At 34.0% G+C, this 23,276-nt stretch overlaps 1 protein-coding gene across 1 annotated transcript in view; it reads right to left on the minus strand.

Moving 5' to 3' along the window:
- Window positions 1–1,544: 1,544 nt before the first annotated feature.
- The window catches only part of LRRN3 (leucine rich repeat neuronal 3), a 35,138-nt gene continuing 13,406 nt past the window's right edge, over window positions 1,545–23,276 (minus strand). The window contains exon 2 of the mRNA XM_009572228.1: window positions 1,545–4,515. Within this exon, the coding sequence (XP_009570523.1) occupies window positions 2,038–4,164 (2,127 nt within the window). The 5' untranslated portion in view covers window positions 4,165–4,515 and the 3' untranslated portion in view covers window positions 1,545–2,037. The remainder of the gene's footprint in view (window positions 4,516–23,276) is intronic.

Raw genomic sequence — 23,276 nt, forward strand, 5'->3', positions numbered from 1 at the left:
ATAAATTTCAGTGTGCCTTTATGTGCGATAGTGATTCATCAGGTTTGTAAACTTCCTTCTTCAGGGAAATATATCGACTCTATGAAGATCCTAAGTTTTGGTAGTTTAAAATTAGTATCAGGTTCTTCCTTCTGCCTTTAACAACTTTGAAAATTACCTTTACATAATTTTAAAATCCTGGGATTTAACTAGGAAAAGGACATCTTTAACATGAAAGCAAGTTATTCATTAGTACTAGGTAGAAAGAAATTATTTTTCCATGTTATAACTGTTTATAGACCAATAATATTTTGAAAGTATACAGCAAACTATAAATAAGTGGAAAAGTTAATGTCTAAATACAAGAAGTAACTCTTCTATTAAAGTCTAAATATAGGAAGTAACTCTTCTTCTTCTACATACAAAAATTCTGTGAGCAATTCTACAGATATGTTTACTTCAACCAAGTCTAGAAAGATAAAATGTTGGAAAATGTTAGTCTACTAAAGACTTACAAGAAATGTTTGTTAGTCCTATTTTTACTTTGTAATTCAAGCTATCTATGCATTCTGTGAATATTTACTTCCTTAAGCACAATATTCAGACATAACTATTTTTTTTCCTTCATTCTTCCTATTTGTTTTCATATATATGAACCAAAATAACGTAAAACTTCTGCTGTTGCTTTCTTTTTCAGGAGGTACCACATCTTTTTATCAGGTACCATAATGATCAGATGTCTTTTCTCTACTGGGCTTAGGAGTAGTCACTTTTTCCATCCTAACAGAATTGTGTTTAGCTTGTAATCAACACTCTGATCAACAGCTTCCTGTGCACATTTGCTACTTATGGGCCCAGTCCTACTCCCATGAGAACTTTTGCTTCAATGTGAGTAGTCAGGTATTCATTGTTCTCTTTTAGTTTTGTTTCATTTCATTTCTACTAATAATGTTTCTGTCAGTCATTTAATGCTTGTTACATTGTGAAAGCTGAGGAGGTTTATAAACTAGTCAGTTGTTGCTATAGTTGAACAGAAGTGTGCAGGTCCAGAAAGAAAACTTTAATATCATTTAAACTGTTCAAACTGTCTGAGTTCCCTGTATGGCCAGCCTAAAGTTCAGACATTACTAATAACTGAATTACTCTTTTGACTGAAGACAAAATATTGGATTTATGTTATCTGCGTCTAAACATTGCATTTAGTTTTCAGGCTTCTGGGAAAATACCAAAGCAGCTCAAAACTTGCTGTTATCAGTAGCTAACAATCTTTTTCCCTCTCATTCTTATGTCTCCTTCCCACCCTCCTTCTCTCTTCTTCCTCCCACAATAAGCAATGTGTAAAATATGGTTATTATTATGTGTAAGTACTTTATAAAAATATTTATTGTGTGGTTTATTGCAGTTATACAGCCTAAAACCAGCAAAAATATCCTATGTGCTCAGACTGGCATTTCAGCAAGAGAATATGTAAGGAGGTATTTTATCAGACATTGGAATGAGTTTGTTTATTGTCAGACAAGAGCTCCCAGAATGTTTTTTTTTAGAAACAAACAAGCCAAAAACTATTTTGATTTTAATCAAAAATGTATTTTCCTCATAAAAAAAATTCACATACTCACTGTGTCTACTCTACAGAATTTGTCCATTTCATTACACCATGTGTCAATCCTAGTATATCTGTTCACTGCAAAAACTCGTGGCTAGTGTGTGTAATACAACACAGGAGGAGGTATTGCTCAGTTCCACTACTTTTATATAATAATAAAAAAAAAAACCCAGAAAATGATCTTGGCTACTTGCACTGTATTCCGTACTTCAAAGTCCCATGAAAGTTCTAGAAAATGAAGTTAATCTTATTTGGTTGGTAGAATACCCTTAGAAGCCAGTTACTTAAAATTCTTCTCTGATGCTGAGTCAGTACATATTCCCATTTGTCGGCAGCAGCAAAGTCCAGGCATCTAGTTCCTAAAAGAAATACTTTTTCTTGTTGCCTTTTTATTCAGCACAAATGCAGTCATGTGCTTTTTATTTCAGAAATTAAGTGATATACTGACATATTTATGACATATTGGTTGGTACACCTATTACAGTTGCTTTTACTTCCATTGCTGTGCTTTTTTCTTTGCCCATGTCCCAAAGACTGATAAGAGGAGGATAAAGCTCATTGAGTGAGAAGGATTGTTTCTTCAGGTAATTCTTTAGATAGCTGTGTCCAACATCATAGTTCATCTCTCGTGAGATGCAGCTGTAGAGATATATCACAGAGATGATTCCCAGAAGAGCACCAAGGCAGGCAAGGAATCCTATTATGTTGTTCTTTTCATAGCCTTTCACTGCCAAGTCCAGTCCTTTTGTGGTTACGTTGACACATTGTTTCTTATTCTGTGAATAGATAGTGGGAATATCTATACAAATTTTGTATTCAGTTGATGGATTTAGATGTGTAAGATTATATACCTTTATATCAGATGGTATTCGAGCGCTCTGTGCAGCCTGAGAGTTTTCAGCTTTCAGAAAGGCTGTCCATCTAACACTGGACTTCAGAATTTTAGAACTTGCTTTCCATGAAACCAAAACAGAATTAGATTTTATATCTTTTATTTTAATATTCAGAGATCCATTGCTGTCCTGCGGGAAGGAGCCGTCCACTTTAATCATGACTGACTTTAGGTCTGCCCCAACTAAATTTGTTGCTATACATGTGTACAAGCCACTTTCTTTTTGTGTTACATCACTTATGTCTAACGTTCCTTCAGAATGAATGTAGTATTTATTAGAAACAGTATTAGGCAAAAGTTTGTGTCCTGATGGTGTTATCCAGTAGATTTCAGGTTCTGGTTCTGCTGTTGCTCTGCAGTGTAAGGAAATATGGCTGCCAGTTTTTAAATCCAGAGTAGATGGAAAGCTTTCAGGAGCTATCAGGGGGAGACAGATTTCCATCATTTCCCGGAAGTGTATCTGTCTCACGTTCTGGCCTTGGAATTCAGGAGGGTCTACACAAAACAGGGACTCCGGCTCCATGAAGCGAATGTTTGTTTTATTCATGTTGATCCAGCGGATGACACAATCACACCTAATGGGATTGCTGTGTATGCTAACTTCTTTGAGGTTAGGCAAGGATTCTACTGTACTGCGGTACAGGGCACTCAGCGCGTTGCTGTTGAGCATGAGCGATTCCAGCCTGGGAAGTCTGTAGAATGCATTTGGATGAATGTATGATAATCTGGGGTTATTGGTAGCTTCTATTTTTCTTAAATCTGGCAAATTATCAACAGCAAGACTATCTATAGAAATTAGTTCAGGCATGTTATTAATTCCTAACTCTTTTAGGTGCAGCATATTGCTAAAATCCCCTCGTCGTATTCTGTTAATGGGATTCTTATTTAGATCCAGAAATTTAAGATTTATAGCCTTTTGAAGAGCAATGTGGGGCACTTTAACAAATCTGTTGTCATAAAAGGAGATGCTTTCTAAATTGTTAAGGCCAGCCAAAGCATTATCTGGTATTTCAGTGAGATTTATGCCTGCTAAAACTAGGCTGCGCAGGTTGATAAGAGGCTTAAAGTTCATATCTTCGATTCTGATTATTGGGTTTTCTCCAATCATGAGAATTTCAAGATTAGGAGTAGCTTCAAACCACTTCCTGTTGATCATTTGCAGACCATTTGAATTGAGGTGAAGTCTGAGAAGATTATTGAGGCCTATGAAAGCTCCCGGTGCAATCACAGAAAGCAGGTTATGATTAATATAAAGCTCTTGTAAATTGTGGAGTCCAGAGAGACATTCTTCAGGGAGTTCAGTAAGTTTGTTTTCTTCAAGGTACACTGAAAGCAACTGTGGTATCTTTCTAAGATTAATACTCTTCACTGAGGATAAATTGTTCTGAGATAAATCTAGACCAGTTAAATTCACTGGGAAGTCTACTGAATGTTCAATTTTTGCAATATTATTAGTCTGTAAAAGTAGAACCTGTGTGTCGGCAGGCAGTCTGGCTGGAAAATTAAAAAGGCCTAAATCATTACAGTCCACTGTTGGAGCCTCCATATACACAGACCTGGGGGTGAACCATGGTCTGATCTCACATATACATGACTCTGGGCAGTCTGCTTTTTTTCCTACAGCTTGTACTAGTGCAGTCATAACTAGGCCAAGTAGAAAATTAATTTTGAGTTGCATGTCCTTCATCTTAGCTCAAATGTTCGGAAAAGTAACAGATACTTTAGTATTCCACAGTTATGGTTTTGCAATTTAGTATGACCTGGTCAATTGATAAAACACAGACTTGCATTTGTCAAATGATGATTGCGAAGGACTTTCTTCCTGAGGGTAAGTGATAAATTTGCAACCAACTTGTCCAGTAGTAAGAGGCATTTTGTGGAGATGAAGGTCACTCTGTCCTTGATGACATAAAATTGATAAGCTTTGTGAAGATGAAGTATGTATAGATGGTCATAGGAGATTAAGCAATTCATTTATTTAGTAGTATTAACTTCAAATCCCATGATTGATTAGTGTTTGCAGGAATGACAGGATGACCTAAAATATAAGAAGAGGAAATAATTAGTATAAGAAACTATAAAGTTATAAATTAATTTAGCCATCTTTTGCTCTCTAATGTTAATTATTGCAAGTAAGAAAAGAAAATGACTGTGGTGCCTAGAGTATTGTAGTGCTATCCAGATAGCATAAATGAAGTTAATATAGTAATATATCTTTAGACTTGTAGCTTGTCATACATCCAGTGGAGCATTGCTCTACAGAAAGATGAAGATCCGCAAAGTATAAAGCAAAATATATCAGTGAGATTTTTCTACATATTTTATGGTCCTTTAAAATATTTTCTTTTTTCTTTCAGTTATCACTAGAAGCAGACTGAGTTCAGTTGGCTTTGAAAATGTAAACAGTGAGCAAAATCCTACAGAGCATGAATATTTAGCTTTTGAACATGAAGTTTATGAATATAAAGAACATCATTTATGTGTAATCAAAGGAAAACGGAATGGTTGGATTAATACACATTCCTAATGATGACATTCTTAGGCAAGCCTGTGAGATATTTATACAGAAATATACAAAATTGATAATCCACAGGTTTTATAATTTTCTAATTATTTTTGTAGCTGCTGTTTAGGAAGAAAACTTGTTTTTATCTTTAAAGCGATAATTAGAAAGAAATATGTACCTCATAATAATGGCAAATTCAGGCTAATTACTGGCTTGCTTATTTTGGCTTCGATAACTTCAATTGTAAGGAATAATAATAACAGAAAAGTGTCTTTAGAGTGATAAGAAGGAAAAAAATCTGCACTAGCAATTACTTTGGTCTGTAGCTCTGCAAGAATCTGAAATTTGCTATGAAGTTGCAGATTGTCTTCATGTCCCAAATTATAGTAAAGACTGAAGCCTTAGCATCTTGAAGCATCAAATGTGTCCTCTCCAGATTTTTGGTATGTACTTGCTTTTTCTGGAGGAAAAAAGAAAATCCTACTTTAAGTGTACATTGTGTTCCAAGCCATATAATTCAAAAGTTCCTGTGTTTTCATATATGAAATAGTACGCATTAACTGCTTCATTTACTTCATAATATAGACTTCACACTAACTTTAACCAGACTTCGTCTCAGGAGACTGTCATATGATGCACATTTATGCCCTTTATCCCCTTGCCTCTAGTGTTAAAATTCACAGTGACATTGTTTACAAACTATAAGGTAAGTTCAGTGCTTCATTGACATTGATAAATAACTTTTCAGGTGTTGCTGGTATAGATAGACAGGATTACAAAAGTCAAGTGTCAAGGATTTGGATTTTAGATTTAATTTCCAGGCCCAGGAGGATTAGGCATATTGACCACATAGACATTCCATATCAGCTCAGAGGAAAGGTGTTGGACCATGTTGAGTGACACGAGCATTGGGCCAATTTGCAGTACATTTGGCAAGTCTTTGAGGCTGCTGTCTGTGTTATGTACATTTAAGGACATTTAATATTTTATTTTAACATTTAAGTGTATTAATACAGTGAACAGACAATGTGTGAGATAAATATACAGAAAAAATTCTGCTGTTTTGAGGATTAATAATATGTACGCAAATGGCCCAGTTTATATTGAAATGCAAAGACATGGTGATTAAAATAGTAAAAATGTCATCTGTTCCTTTGTTCTGGGAAACGAGATGAACTTGAGGCTTGCAGAAAAATAAAGGTTTGCACTGGACAGTTAATACCCATAACTTGCTCTTAATTTTGCCACCAGGAGGCAAGACGATAAGGCTGTATGGAGTACTGTCCCATTTACTGAAGATTTCAATAGAAATCATTCTATGCCAAATGCACAGATGTAATTTACTATGTAGGGAGAAGAAAGGATGGGTGTGGGCAGGAATTTTTTGAATCGTGTTCTTGATGCACTTTCTAAAGCACATGTCCCATTGACTTGTGGAATTCTATTTGGATTGTATATTAAAAATGTATCTGTAAATACAAAATGTAAGCTTCAAATAATTGAAAGGCCATTGGAAATCTTACCTGAATAGTAAATTAATTGAGATTCAATGGACTGCTACTGCAGCTATCAAATCTCAGCATTTTGATCCAACTATGACACTCAGGGACTTCTGCTCAGTAGAGGTACTGGGAAAGTATTCTGGAGAAGTATAACTATATTGCTGACCTGGTTTTCTGCTCCTCCCTGGACATTTGCTATTGGCCACTGTGAAAGATAGGATGTGGACCAAGATGGACTTTTCATGTGTGTCCCAGGTACCTGAGAGGCTGTACCACTTAAAGCACGTAAACTACTACATTTTCATGTACATAGAGCCAACATCGTCCTGCATTTGAGTTTATACTCCTCCTGAGTTTATAGTTCAGCTTCTATGGGATTCTCAAGCCAAAACCAAGGGCACCAGTGCACATTTTCATGTCATATATGTATGACATATTTTAAGAGCAGAAGGCAGCAAAAAAGAAGAGGTTGGAGATCCAGGTTTAAATTCTTCTTTATGATTTAATCTGATGTCTTTTCTCTTTCTGGTGAACGCTCCAGCTAATAAGCCACCAGCTCAAGCTCATATGGTGTTCTAGCATAAATCTTTCTTATTTCTCTAGTTAAAGTGCTTCTGCCTTGTATAAAATATTCACTGGGGTTGAGTGCCTTGAATAACAGATTGTAGAATAATTTTCACACTCACTCCCAGCCTGCAGAGTCATCGTTCCAAAATACACTGTTTCACTTCAGAAAGATTTTTGGTTTAAATAGTGTCATATCTATGTAGTATTTTACGTGAAAATGATTTGGTATTAACTATCATTCAAGGTGTGGAATAAAAGAATGTTTCTGGAGTAGTATGGACATCCATGGTGGCTTATGAGATAATAGAATCATAGAATAGAATATATCAAGTTGGAAGGGACCCATAAGGATCATCGAGTCCAATTCCCTGCTCCTCGCAGGACAACCTAAAACTAATATGACTGTAGTACACACCATATGACATAGTACACAAAAAAGTGAAGTAGTGAAATGTACAGCAAAAATTGTATAGAATCATTTGAGTGGCAAACATTTTTGTTGGTCTTTTTGTTTATAAAAGTATTATTGCGTGACTGATATACAATGTTGACAGAGAAGGTAAAAAGCCGTGGATTACTGATGTTTTCTGGTCCCACTTGAAGAGATCAAAACCCAGAATCAAGTTATGCAGTATGACTTTGTTTATGCCAACTGGTTGTATTGATTAGGTATGTGTGTCTGTGTGTATGTAATTAATTTCTAACCATTTTGAACCGAGAAGTGAGCTGCAGTTTACTGTAACAAAATAAACCTCATGTAAATTGGTATCTTGCACTCAACACTATAAACTGTAAGTGAAGTTCAATTTCCTTGAAGAATGTAGCATCACAGAGATAAATGTTTGTATTGGAAAATAAGAATTTAACTTTCTGGTACTTTGAACTTTGGGAATGCATTGATTCCTTTTCTTCATTAATGTACTGATAATAGTAAATATGTACTGATAACACTAAATAAAGATCACATTGAAACACTCTTACTAACAGTGATTTTCAGAATTTTTATTAATGGGTTCCAATGCTTTAAAGCTATATGCTTTGTACTATCTGGAGGTTTATGTGAAAGTTTTGCATTTCAAACATCCAGTTTTAAAGGTACTAAGAAGAAGGACAAAAAGAACCTGAAGGTTATTTGTCCTGTTCCTTTGAGTAGTATTTAAAGTATCTGAGATTTACATACACAGAGGTTTCTGTGCACAAATAGGTATTTTCTTTAAAAAAAAAAGTTAATTCAAATAATGCGATTATATCAGCATTAACTGTTAAGCAAAAAACCTGTATTTATTATAGCTCTTTTGTTAGTGGGTTTTGGTGACCTCTCAAGATTTTTGTTGTGATGCAAGCGATTCTTAAAACTTGTACCTACTATGGTGCACAGTAGAAAAGCTTGTAGAGATGAGGCTCGACAGCAAATTATGACCAGTAAGCTGAGCTGTGGAATAAGTGTTTTCACACAAGCAACAACAGGAGCTGTGCATCGTAGTTTTGGAGTCTTTGATGTAATTCTTTACCCAGCTGCATTTATAAATCTTTATGTGCACTCTGATTGTACATATATTTCCTCATCCAGATAAAATGGTATTGTTTGCTTCCTAGTATCTGCAATTAAAAAGTCTAATTAGAGTCTGCATCTAAAAAGTTAGTATCGCTTAATAGTAATTATATTTGGTATTTTTATTATTGTTTTCCTGTACTAGAACTTCTGTCCTAAAACTGATTAAATCTTTGTGGACAGATTATTTAATTTCTTCTGGAAGTCCATTCCTATTGCAATCCATACTTACTGTCTTACTAAATATGGTGTGCCTCTTGCTTTTAAGGTATTATCTCTTGCTTTTAGAAAAATGCACTGTAATGTGCGTGACTTTTTGCAGCCTAATTATCTCTTGTGTAGACAATGGTTGGTATGTCTTAATTAGGTTTGTTTCATTTACTGCTGTTGACAGCTGGAGCCTTGGTTTACAAGAGGGTATCACCATTATTTGAGCTGGAAAAGACATTCAGTGAATGAATAAACTGAGCAACGTTTCTCATCACTGGAGCAACAGACAGCTAAGAACCAAGTCAGAGTGGGCAGAAAGGGAAAGAAACACGTCAGGTTTTGGCAATCTTTCTTTTCCACTTCAGCAGTTAGAGAGACAGTGATAAAAACTAAAAATGCAGCAGCTACACTGCAATGTGCCCTGCTGGCAATAAGGCAAACAGTTCACTTCACAAGGACCAATTTAGAGGTGGCAAGCATTTTGAAAACACAGCTGTTCGTACAAAGCTACCTTTCAAACACATCAACTGAAAGAACCACTTCTCAATTCTTGTCATTATAACCACTTTGAGCAGTTCTGTGGACAGAAATCTGGAAATGTCACTAACCAAAAATTGGGCATGAGGCATTTCGTACCTCACTTGATTGTAGTTACAGCACTTAGGGTTTTTTTGTTTGTTTTTTTAAGTGTTAGTTATGGAAATATACAGACTTAACTTTGAAGATTTAGTACCTTTCTGATAATTTTACAAGGCAATTTTTCCTTCTTCTATGATCAGAACTAAAAAAAAAAAAAAAAAATTGTTTCCTTGGGGAATTTTTTATTACAGCACGACTGATAAAAAGATGTAACAACTTATTTATTTGACGTATTTCAAGAATTGGCACAAAAATCTGGGTTTTTTTTCTCTATAAAAATGTAAGTGGGATGTTTTTGTTGAAATATGTACAGAAAGTTTGTGACTGAGGCAGAAGTACAAGTTTAGGTTAAAGAACAAAAAGATAATATAATATGTTTTCATAACAGAGTCAGTCTTGAAATAAAATATTTCTAGAAGTAAGCTCTACTAGCTGGTCTGATACGGTTGCTGGAAATTGTATAGGCTTTGTAAAAATTGAAAGAATTTCTGCTACTGTATATAGTCTTGCTTTCATTCCACTCTCTGGAGCAAAGAGTTTAATGCAGAATACTGTTTCTCTTTACAAATACAAATTAACAGTTCACTGTAATATGCTTTTAATGTTTTATATTCTTACATATAACTAACATATAGTCTCACATTAAAATATGAACAAGGATTTTTGGAAATTAGAGTGTTTCTGACAATCTCCGTTCTCAGGTGTTCAACTTGGGCAGCTGACAGTATCAGATGACAGTTGGATTTTCAGAGTCTTAGGTTGAAAACCTCAAAAGTCAGTATCTGAAATATCTGGACATGTTTGAAAAATTTGACTAGGGCTTCCTGTTGGGATAGTGACTAATTTTGGAAATCTACTTTACTTTTTTTCTAATGATTGATTTTTTAGAACTTCAGGCGGCCCTGAATAGCATTAAGTGCAAGATGTAAAGGAAATGGCAAAGTTACTTGTACTTAACCCTAGAAGCAATTTGCAGTGTCTGAATAATTATCTCAGTATATGTGTTTATATTTATTTTGTGAACTTGTTACACCTCCTTTTCATTTTTTTCCTTACTTGGAATAAATTTGCCTGAGGGAAAGCCACAAGCTTAAAATGTTTAATGTGGCTGTAAACCAGGACAAATTCTCACACCTTAGACTATTACAAGATAAGAATGACAAGATTTTATAGATCATTAAAAGTTCTTTATGTGCATGGAAATCATGTGCATTGAGGTTACTTTACAAATAAAGACAGATTCAGAAAAACATGGTGATCAGCTGGATTTACATGAGATTTACCCTTTCTCTTTCGCTAATTGAGTCTGGTCTACTATCCTTGTGCTCGTTTACTGTATCTTAACGCAATTTAACAGATATGAGAGGAATTATCACCATGTACAATTTATCAAGAACTTACTGTAGTTCTATTTCTTGTATCAATCAAAAATTACATTACAGTATTTTGGAAAACATTGCAATATAATAAATCGTAAAGCTTTGAAAATAGAGTCTTTAAAATAGATGTGATGAAAACAAAAAAGTAAAATGGAATATTTACATAAGGTATGTGCTAATTTATTACATATGCTATTTAGAATAATTTTTCAATGGACTTAAATGAACATTTGGTAAAACCTTTTAAAATGGGAGGATGGAAAAGATATAGCACTTGTTTCCTAATCTATTTTAAACTGGATTACCATGACTGACCATGGAACGGCGGATAACTGTGGGACCACCTGCATGTGAAGTAAGGTGTTTGTCAGTCATAATCACAGTGCTTAATAGAAATAGTATATAATTTTGTTACTATTATTAATTTGGTGGCAGCAGCAATATTGTGCATTGGAGCCATAGTGGTGGATAAGGACCACGCTGTCTTGTGTGCTAACTTGCTGCATAATAAAACTGTAAGCTTTACTCCATGGACCTTAAAATTTAAATACAAGAAGAGGGACAACTGATGATTCAGACAGGGCAAGAAAAAAAAGAAGTCCCTATGACAATCTCCAAATATCCTTGGATTTATACTTTTCCTCTAACTGTAGTCTAGTAGTTTACTATCATGATCCTGGATTACTTTTCCAGGCTTTGATTTTGGATTTTCTGTCTGTAGATCTCTCTTACACATGCTTTTAACTTTTAATCGCATACTCCCTAGCCATTGAATACATCTGACCTTTTCACAAATGTCATAGCAAAAGAAGACGAAAAGTTTGTTTGATGATACTTGGTAAAGGAATTAATCATTTCAGTAATTACAGTTACCTCTTTTTTTTTTACTTCTTCTCCTAATATGAAGTGCACAAAATAATTTTTAGGTATTCTTTTTGAGTGAGCAGAGGTGTTAGAAAATTATATGACAAGAAGATGAATTTCAATGGAAGTTGCACATTTCTTTACCATTTGTGTACTAATCTGTCATTTATGTTCTAATTTCTAATATGGCATACCAAATCCTCTTGCAATATATTTAATGTGTGGCAGTTAGACTACATCTAATAATTTTATACACTTGCATTAATTGGAAAAGAAACTTTGAAAAGAATCTGAACTGATTCCGTATTTTATTTCTTCTTCTTCAATCAGATATTGAATGTATAATTCTGATGTTTTTATCTAAAAATGTAACTCATTGCTAGTATTACTTGTTTTGATTTTTTCTTAAATAATAGCTGCATATATATATCTTCTAGTTGTCAGATAAAATAGCAAGGATTAAATGTTAAAAATAACTTCTCAAAGTACTTAGATCTTTGATATCCTTGTTATAGTTCTTAGCCTTAGAAAGATTTCACTGTGTGACTTATTTATCGTTGCCATTATCAAGAAATTATGTCCAAAAAATATTGCTGTAACTTGGGAAAGTAATGTGTTAGTTTAATTTAGATTTATTCGTACATGTTCATCTTCTTTTTGACAGTTGTCATGTTAGTAGTGGAGAAGCACATATTGGCAGTTACCTAGGCACATAGTTGGCAAGAGAGCAGTCACGTTCTGGATGTGGGTGAATGTACCCAGTTACCAGATGCTTCAAGCAGATGGCCAGAACTAAAGATGAGTGAGACCAGTTTTGGCTTGATTTTCTAGAAAGCTACCATACTGATTCTGGGGGTCTATAGTACATTTGACTAGTAAAGAAGCCTAGCCAAAATCCAGCAGAGCTATTGGCAAAACCTGCATTTTCTGATGTTTTTTTTCTTTGTGGCTCTTGAAATGTAAATATTAAACATGCCTAAAACATAAAAATGTTCAGATAGTTGTAGCAAAGACAGAGAAAGATAGTGGCTGTACTTAGCACATAATATTTTCCTTGGGAATTTATTAATTTATCTTTTTTTAATTTATCATGGGAAAAAGTTCACTGTAATAAAATTAGTATAATAATAAACATGATAATTTTAGGAGTTACAATTTCTATTCCATAATTTTTCAATAACAAAGATTTAAGCTTGAAAGACCTAAATTAATTTAAATTGTCAGTCTTTAATGGCAGACTCCTAATGTTTAGTGAATTCACCTTTTCGTTTTTGGTATATTTATGATTAGTTTTGGGAAATGGTCATGTCAAGGTAAGTGCCCTTATAATAATTTAAAAAAATATAATTTCCAGTGTGCACTGTATTGATTATCAACTGTAATAATCTAAAGATATAAAAGGGCTTACTGAATGCAGTTTTATCAGAAACATCCTGCTACAATCCCAGCCAGTACTTGATGTATACTTATAACGTACTACATGGAATGTGGTTTGAGATCCAGGAAGGGAAAAAATGTATTGCTTGTCATTATAGTAAGTAGAAATTCCTCACTACAAAACAGAAATAATTTCTTTTTGAGGTGCCAGCAGTGGATAATATTTTCTATATGTCATGAATTTTCCTACCAAATTAGTCTGAATTGCTTTAACTTTTTAATTGTGAATATATTGGGTGATTACTTTCATTCTGAGCCACTTGGAGAATCAGGTTTACAATGTATTGTTCAACAGAAATGGATAATTTTTTTTTAATCTTACTTGAGGCAGTGTAGAGAAATTGATGAAAAAACAATTTCAGGATGCAAAAACTGACAATGCATAAAACAGAATGTTATTGTAAAGATTAGGAAATAAAAGTTCTGTTTTCTGCTGTGTTTTATATCAGTTGGAGTGATTTATGCATACTCATAAATTACCAGCTCATAGAGATACTGTCATTTCTGATTGCCGAAAGTATTTTGATTTGTATTTAGTTTTAATTACAGTTTTTGCTCAGCTGAGCATCTCATTAATAACATTACATGTTAAGTTTTTTTATATGATTTGCAAAACTACCGTTATTTTCAGACCTGAAATTATTGCTTTTTGTGCTTTTATGACCCATTCGTCAGCTCTAATCTGCATTATAGGATTATCATGGTTCATTTCTTATTTCCCCAGAAGTGAATACATTAAAATGCTGATCTTATTTCCTCTTCAAGATTTGCTTTTTAAAATAAGACCAGAAGAAAGAGGATAAATACAAGATAAATAAATAGCAACACTTATAGTTAAGTACAGTATCCTTTCTACTGTGTGTGGCACTACATAATTATATAGTTCCTGGAACAGTAACTGAATCCTCTTTCAAGTGTTTTTCTTTTCCTTTCAAAATTGAAAATTTATTTAAACCGTTGTACCTCTCCAGCATGTGTAGATTCATAGCTACCTTCCCCACTGCATTTTTTCCAAGGTACAATCCTTCTAGTGTTTCCTATTATTTTAAAATAATTTTTTTTAATTTCTTCTAAAGTGAAAAATTCACTCAATCCCTTAATGTTAGGTGATTTGGCTCATTAGCATGTCACTGAACAGGATTATTCTGATTATGAAACTCACATGACATAGCCACATCTTGATTTTGTATTTCTTTCTTAGATCTCTAGCATCTATCATCCTTTTACATCACCCTTCTGCATTTTGGATGCCAAATCTGACAGCATTGTTAAAATTAACGTTCTGATCTCCCAGAGAATTTTGACCAGTATTTACTGTTCAAGTATTCAAGTCAATCAACCAGATCGTGATCACTGTACTCAAAGCTTGCGCAAGATTTTCCTTGAATAGCATAATTTCTCTTGCATTTTGTTGTGATTCCTGCTTATGATTCAAAGACTAGGCATAGACATATGCGTACACGCTGTAGATGCATATGTAAAGACACGTAGGAACACTACCTCATGTATTACGATAAGAATGTTAGAGTTGCACAGATGTATTTGTGCAATGAAATGCATCTTGCTATGGGAAAATGGCTCTTCAAACTGAACAAAAGATACGTTTGATTTAAGATACTGAAAAGATCCTGTTAGTGGTGATTATGGAATGATAGAATGAACAGTTTTGTTCATCACTGGTGTTGATGTGGAATAGATGAACCATTTCAAATTGTTCTTCCAGTTTGTCCTTCCAAAGATGGATTAGGCATAATTTTGTAATAATGATAATGTTAAGTCAAAGCAACCTACTTTTTTGTTATAAGACATTTATTTTTAAGTCTGACTTCAGCCTTTCTGCTTTCAAACAATGGCATGGTTCTCTTTTCCAGAAGTAAAACAAGTTGAGTAAGTAAAGAAAGATAGATATTTCTTGTGTGACATTTCAATAGTGTGAAATGATGAATTATGCTTTCAGCGTGTAGTAGTAATTTCTGCTTCAAAGTTGGAAGACATCAGAAGGAATATCAGAAGTAAGGAGAAAGACATGGTATGCTTGCTTACTCATAGGGGGACCACTGGCACTAGAATGCCAAAATCCATTAGTTGCATTTATCAGCTACAGGTAAGAACTCTCATGAAATGCTGTATATGGTTCTGGTTCACTCAGGTTCAGTAAAATAAATTGGAATTAGGGCAGAATCAGTTAGTATGAGAAAAATGATAATAAATTTTTGTGAAAGGAAACTAGGAAAAAGAATGCTGCTTCCTCTGTAAAACAATTTTAGATCTATTGACAACAGAGGAGAAATAGCTGTTTGTTGTTTGTACAAGTATTAAGTACAGTGTTATATCATTTACAGGTAGATGAGAAGTAGTTACATATATTGAAAAACCTGGAGTTGTTTCTCTCCCTGTATTTACATGATAATTCTAAGAAAATATGTCAACTAAAAAGGGCCATATGAAGTTTTAATTGCAAAAATGTTATTCCAGTTCTTAAAAATATTCTCAGAAATTGTCCCATCATATTGCTGCTGCTCTTCATTGAATTAATAAACTGTTCTCCCCAGTTAACCAAGAGTATGTATGGAAACTAACTAGAAGTAATGGAAAATATATACTAGCATTTATGGAAAATAATGAGGAGTATGTATGGAAAAAACATAACAGGGGAACATAATGGAAGAAGACTGTGTCCTATGTAAATGCTCATGAAGCATTGGAAGAAAATAAGGAGGTTTCTCGATATATACCATAAGTTCTAGAGTACGTCCCATAAAGTAAGAGAAGAACATAGAAACAGAAGGGTAGAGTGCTGTCTTTTTTTTTTTTTTTTTTTTTTTTTTTTTTTTTTTGAGGGATATGGATATTTCAGTAACCTCAGAAATTGCACTTAGGGTTTTAGAACTTTCCACTGTTCTCTACAAGAAACAAAAATGGTTGAGATACCAAAGTTGTCTGAGTTTCTTTAAAGTCATCCATGTAATTTGCAGTATTTAAGGCTATACATGTTGCTGTAGTTCAGAGAAGAAAAGTACATATATACCATGGAAGAGTTTAAAGCAGAGGACACATATCAACTCTTTGACATTTGGAAGGGTTGATTTACCTCTTAACTGGTCCTTCCTCAGCTAGTATGTTAAAACCAGGCAGACAGTGTCTCAAGAGCATTTGATCCACCATCTCAAAAAAGAGATTCAGGTGACAAGATGATACTCTAAAAGTGTAAGTAGGTCTACTTTCTTTCAGGAGTGTGAAATAGGTAGTGCAGATACTTTTGAAGACCAATAGCCAATTGACTTGATAGAGTTAGCTGATGCAATATACAAACCAATACCAATAAATGTGCATTGGGGATTAATTTTGTTAACCACAATTTAAACAGGTAAACGAGGATAATTTAGCTTTGGTGTGTGGCTTTTTCTGCCAGTTCTTATAAATGTTAACTGAATATGTAGTTTAAGTTCTCTTGTAGTATAATTATCCTTTCTTCAGGCAATAGTTGTCACCTTGTTCAATATTATAATGATGGAAGTTATAAACCACCTGTCTGTCTCCTTGCAAATGACTCTGTGTCCTCTGTTAATGAGCATGGAAATGTCACCTTAAATTGCTTTAACGTTCTTAATACAAAGAAAACAAAGCATGGAAAGCATCTGAAGTTCAAAATCCATACAAGTTGTTAAGCTTGTGTTAGTATGTTTTAAACTGTCCTTATCACAGTATCCTATTGTAGTGCGAAATGCAAATTTTGAAAGTAAATCCAGATTTAACATTTGTCATTTGGAACAGGGAGTGCAGAACAGTGTGAGTGTTCTATCTCCTATATTTTCAAACCCTGACTGATCAGGTTCAATTTCCACTACTGGTTGTGGAGAATGATCATGAGGTATTCCTGACATTCTAATTCCGAGACTCCAGTGCCATCCGGTAACTTTCAGTTGGTTAAAGGTTGAGATTATTCTGGAATTAAAAGAATAGGCAAAGCAACATATCTGAATGGTTGAGAACTTGAAAAGTCCTGAAAACATTTCCCTGAACATGATAGAATGCTCTTTTCTGTCTCCTGTCATTCATGAAAGATAATGTGAGCCACATCCAGGACAGATGAAGTAGTATTTGTAAGTTATAGAAGCAATGAGTAGAAACTTACAGCACTTATGAGAAGAAATAGCTTTGTTTGGCAGTCCTTCAGGAGCAGGCATTTAGGACTGATCAAGGCTTGCATTACAAGCAGTAAGAAAAATACCCTAAAGGCCATAAAAATGTTTGGCTTCAAAATTGGGTTTTAGTTTCATTTTATTTCCCATGTTGCTGCTAAACATTAGAATTGAATGATAGTTGATAAGTTACAAATAAACTTGTTGTTTAGTTGCTCTTTTTCTACAAATAATTATTCTTCAAGGGTCAACTTTTAAAACATTTAAAACATTTTTAGTTAGTTAATAAAAGCCTATCTTGGTACAAAATACTGAAGAATTATTATTCCTTTTAATGTCCCTGTGGTTTATAGAGTCATATGGACACAGAAAACTGATATTCACTAGTCTAATGTTTTAATGAAAGATGGAGAATCTACTGCAGGTGGAGACATAGATATTTAGTTACAAAAACCTAGCATTACCTTGAAAGAAGTAAAAATGGAAGACTGCAGCTACACATTGATGAAGATAAAGCAGAGCTTGGTATTCCTTTGAAAACTGTCATGTAGCGATCTGCACCAGTCCAAAAAGGTTTCACAACAGGTTGAGCAGGTTGTGTTATTAGTAGCTTATTGCCAAGCCCTTTTTTGTCAAGGGAATTCCTGCTTTGAAATGGGTTGTTGTTTTGTTGAGTGTTAACAGATCTTATAGGCAATGCTCACTTAATGTTTGCAGATCAAAATGTTAACTATTAACTATGCTCAGCTGATAAGCACTCATAGTTGTTTTTTCTTAGGCTGAATAATCTCATTTTAATACTATGTACCTGCCAAACTGAAAACCTAGGAAATGTTAAGGTGAAGGAGTCTTGATGCATGTCATTTGTTTCTCTTTCGGGTCTTCCAAGCTATTTTCAGGGTTTTAATTCTTTCAGGAATTGCTATAGGACCTCCCCTTTGTTACTGTGTCAGAGAAGTGAGAATTCCATTCTGTTAAAGCAGAAGGGCTCCTATTGATGTCCCCAAATACTTCTTCCCTATATATGGACTCAATTTCTAGAACTGCTAAGGAGAGAGAGGCAACATTTCTTTCCTCTGAACTTGTTACAGAATGTAAAAGAACCTTACAACCCACTAACTATTTTTGGTGAATGGGAAGGTTTGTTTTGATTTATTTTGATTTACTGTACAGCTAAAATAGTAGATTATATACAAATGTGATCCTTGAAATCTAATGGAAAGATAAATCTGCACATTCTAGTGAAAAAAATCTTCCTGCTTAATTTGCTTAATTGTGAAATAACATATTTTTCAAGCTGTTATTAAGGTTTGAAATGATTAGCTTTCATTAGTTTCAAATTAGTTTAGGCAGATTGTTTTGGAACAGGCTGATTCCTACATTACTGCTACTGAGTCTATCATATTTTTGTTAAAAAAGTCACTCTTGAAGAATTTTCCATCATGGTTTTAACTGCTTTCTCTTTTAAAAATAACAATAGCTAAGAAGCATGAAACAGAATTTGTTTCATTGGAAAAAATCCTTGATTCCAGAGGCTACACATACTAGGTTAGTTTGATATTTTAATGTTTAGAAGTGTTAGGCTTCCATTCTGAATGCTATAGAAAGAATGTTGCAGGGTTAGATGGATTTTACAAATATGTACCAGACAGATGCAAGTAATTATTTGGCTCTGTCAGGCAACATACTTTTAAAGCAACAGTTGTTGTAATACAGTCTTTATTAAATATCCTTTTTTATGTTCAAAATTATTATCATCAGAATTCAGTGACTTCTGTCTCATGTAACAATATTAATGGGGGCACTGACACTTGCTGCAATACACATTTCTTTATAAAATAGACATTGTCAGTAGAGTGAAAAATAAAGTTGCAGAGATTGGCCGTAGGAAAGGAGGATACAAATAGAGTATTCTGCAGTTTGGACATGTGTTAGAATCCAGCTGAGGTTAATTATGGTCTCATTTAATTTTGTGACTGGAAAATACCCAGAATACTTATTGATTGGAAATCAACTTAAGGTAGCTCCATCCATATCTCCCAGCCTTGCACGTCCTGATTTGGGGGATGCTGATATGTAGCATTCATAGTCTTCCTGCCAGTCAGCTTCAGAGTTTAAAAGAAAAGGATTTGGTAAGAAAAGTTATCAAACTCTTCAGCATGACTATGATTTTTCTTTTTTTTTTTTTAATTTGGTCATCTCGGTTGCAGCTTAGCTTTGTAAAATAGCTGTGGAATTTTAAGGAATTTGTTCCTCCTTGATGGCTAGAATTCTGAGCACAATTTAAAGTGATAACATTATAATAAATTTAAATGTTGGTTTATTCTGAAAGCTATAGGTACAAACAGTTATAACAGTTTTTGTCTGCTAGAGGCAGACAGGAGAAAGATGAGGGGGAAGAGAAAGGATTTTTTTTTTTTTTTCTTTTTTCCCTATTTTGTCATTCTCTTGCTCACCATCTTTGGAAGTTAACTGAGTTGGAAGTAAAACTGAATTGATGTTAACTTAATTCTACTTCTGCTCTACTCGGTGAATTCCAGCACCTCCTAGGAAAAAAAAAAAAAAAAAGAAATTTCATTGCGTTGTCCTTTGAGGGCTTTTTCTTTGCTCAGGCTAAGGCTATCTGTCTAATGGCTGTTTGGGGACCCATGTGGTAAGAATTAGACTTCTCGTCCTTTCTAGGCCCAAATGAGACAAATAAAACCAGCAATTACCATGCCATCAGCCTGCTACAAGAGCTCAGCTTTTATCACACATAATCTGAAAGATCTCAAATTCTAGCCTAAGCTTCATGCCTCTTTGGGTTATCAATGTTTCCTAATTTCTGCAGTGTGCTGTCATATGTATTAGATTTCACTTACCAGTTCCATATTACAGAATTTAACTGCATGTTCTTTTTAATACTTTTTTTTTTTTTGCATTTAAGCAATTTGAATAAATACAATAATTCACATTTGTTCTTTGATATTCTGAGTTTACTCTGTGTAATACTTTCTGTTGGGGCTATTTTCTAAGTAAGTGAATGACTCACTTTTCATAAACTATTGCTTATAAACTTTGTTGAATTCAAATGAGAATTTGCTTTGCAGCTGAACAATTTCAAGTAATAGACCCAAAATTTATTTTGCACAGCTTTTTGTGTGAATACAGTTTTGTTCATACAAACAAACTTGAAAAGCAAAAAAAGGATGCCAATATTGTCCTGAAATATCATTCAGAATGTCTCAGTAACCTTTGCAAATATTTTTTGCAATTTTTCCCAGGTTTATCTTCCTATGTTATAGACGTAAGTTCTAAAAATACTAGACATACTTCTAGAAATACTTGTAAACTATTTCCTGAATTCTTATATGCAAGGAACTTGAACAGAATGGTCCAGTGCACACTGTTTTTCTTCTGCTGAGAGATGCTTTTTATGCCACTTAGAAAAGTCTGTTAATTCCTAAGGGCTCAATTGTGTCTGGTTAGGCATAGATTATAGAATAGTGTGGTGATGAGCTTCATTTTCTAAGATAACCACATGGACCTAGAGTGCCTCTGGAGCTTAGACTTGTACAGAGTCACAAAAAACTTATCTTTCTAAGATAACCACATTGACCTAGAATGCCTTTGGCTGTGGAAGTGGTGGATTTGAGGACAGGAACCTGAATGTGGGGTTCTCAAATCTCATTTATGATATGAAAAGCAAAAATCATCACAAGCCACTCTTTTCCATATAAGCAATAAGATTTCTGACGGCTCCTTCCTCTCTGCCTACTGTCAGAGATCTAGTCACAATCAGGTTAGGTTTGCATCAATTTGCTTCTATTGTTAAAAATAAAAATGAAATTTTATTAAACCAAAACACATCATAATAAAGAAGCAACAGTTTAAGACACCAGAACCTGACGTTTCATTGATAAGAATAGAAAAGTATTGCACAGATAAATCATCTGGAAGGTTCATTATACACACCAAATTATTGCTCACTCACTTTGAAAAAACACATCTATGGCCTTGACATTTAATCAGAGCAAGAATGGCATTTATTCAATCTCATATTCAGTAAGTAACCAATTAAAATTAATTTTCTTAAGGCCAGTAAAATGCAAAATGCTTGTTATTTTTATACAGGTTTTCTTTTATTACTTTATGTGCTTGTGCTTTCCCTTGAAGATGTGTTTAGGGACTTCAGTGATAGAGTGGCTTTTAAAAAAATTTCTTTCTCTTTCTGTTTCTCTATCTCATATATTTCATATATTTATTTTATCTGTTTATCTATCTATACCAATAGAAGACAAACCATAGGCAGGATTTTGCTTAAAAATAAAGAGAACAATTTCTAGACATATATACTTATACCATTAAAAACCAGTATTGGTTTCTGTTGAAAGTGTACTTAGCGCAGGTGTTAAGTTTATATAAGAACTAAAGTCAGTAACCTATGCAAAGCTAGCACTGACTTGAATGCTTACATACAGCCAGATTGTACAACACGCAACCTCTGTGCTGTCATGAGTGGCTTTGCGTATCTGTACCGAGTGCACCTAAATGTAATAAAGTCATTATAAATTCTCATTAATTGATGAAGGATTTGGTACGCTCACACAACTACTCTGAATATTCCTTGGTAGAAATTAAAGATTATCTAGTATTTTGACTCTAGTTTTACTTGTTCAATAGAGATGTTGATTATGGTTTATTGGTATTTACATCCTTGGTAATTGTTTTGCATCTCACTATAAAAAACTAGGCTGAATACATGCATAACATATTAGAAATGCCATTAAGCAAATGATTCTGAATTAATGTTTTGCCTCTCTATGCTATGCAAAACAAATTTTCCCCAATTAATTTACAATTGATTTCTCTATATTGTGCCCCAAGGGGATGCAAAAAAAAGTCTGTTTATATGTTCCCTGCTATTCTGTTTCTGTAGTTTAAACTAAGCATCAAAAGAATAATTTATTTTATGTATTACTAAAGGTAAATTATTTTAAATTGTAAAAATGTAATCACTTTTGTGTGTGTGTTTTCTGGACTAACATAGCATTGCACCTGAATTTATTGTGTTTATTTTTATATAACTGTAATAATTTTTTGAAGGGTATGTGCTTCCAAAGGGAAGCATGTGCTTTTAGCATTTGGACTGCCCAACATGCGTAGGTATGTGTGGTATATGTGAAATTAATGTTACTCTCAGTCCAATTCACAGACATCTCATAAGCTTTCATTAATGTCTGAGGCACCTTTAGCTTGAATTCTTCCCAAAGCCTAAATACAGAATTAGCCTCAATTAGTTTACCCTCCCAATCCAAGAATTTCCTGTGCTACTAGACCTGTCAAAACTTCTGACCTCTTCAGGACTTCCACAAGTGCTGCTGTTTTTCTTGTCAATCTAATACTATAATTTGCAGTTTTAGCTGAATGCCATTCTTTCTAAGTTTTACAAAACCTCCATCTCTGATAACTGCAGAAAAAATGTATCTGGGCTTCTGTTTTCTTCTGTTGAGCTGTTCCTCAGCTTTTGTATTCTTTCTTAAGGTACACGATAACACAGAAGAAATCAGCAGAGACAAGTAGAATAGGCAGAGCAGCATTTACTGGTTAGAGCTTGTGAAAATAACTAGCGGGAAGAATATTAAAACATACAAATGCTATTTAAATGCAAAGACTTTTTAATTTTGATTATTCTGTTTCAAGTACAAATTTAGAAATATTATTATCTGAATGGACACAATCCTGTATTTGGAATGAGGAGTCAGGATTTAACCAAGTCTTTTCCTCTATTCTATCAAAAAACATTTTCATGTAAAAAACAGAAAAAAATGCACTGGGAGATGGGGAAAAAAGCTTAAGATTCCTAGCTTGATCTATAAGCTATAAATTATGAGTCCTGGCTTGATTCCTGTGCTGACTGCTTGGAAAAAGATCTGTCTCTAGGACCTGGGCTGTGGATCTCAGGTGGACAGAGAGGCCTCTTTCCCCTTCAAAATGCAAAAGAATGATAAAGTTTTCCTTA

This window comes from Fulmarus glacialis, unplaced genomic scaffold, assembly GCF_000690835.1.
Source record: "Fulmarus glacialis isolate BGI_N327 unplaced genomic scaffold, ASM69083v1 scaffold28540, whole genome shotgun sequence".
Classification (NCBI taxonomy): Eukaryota; Metazoa; Chordata; class Aves; order Procellariiformes; family Procellariidae; genus Fulmarus; species Fulmarus glacialis.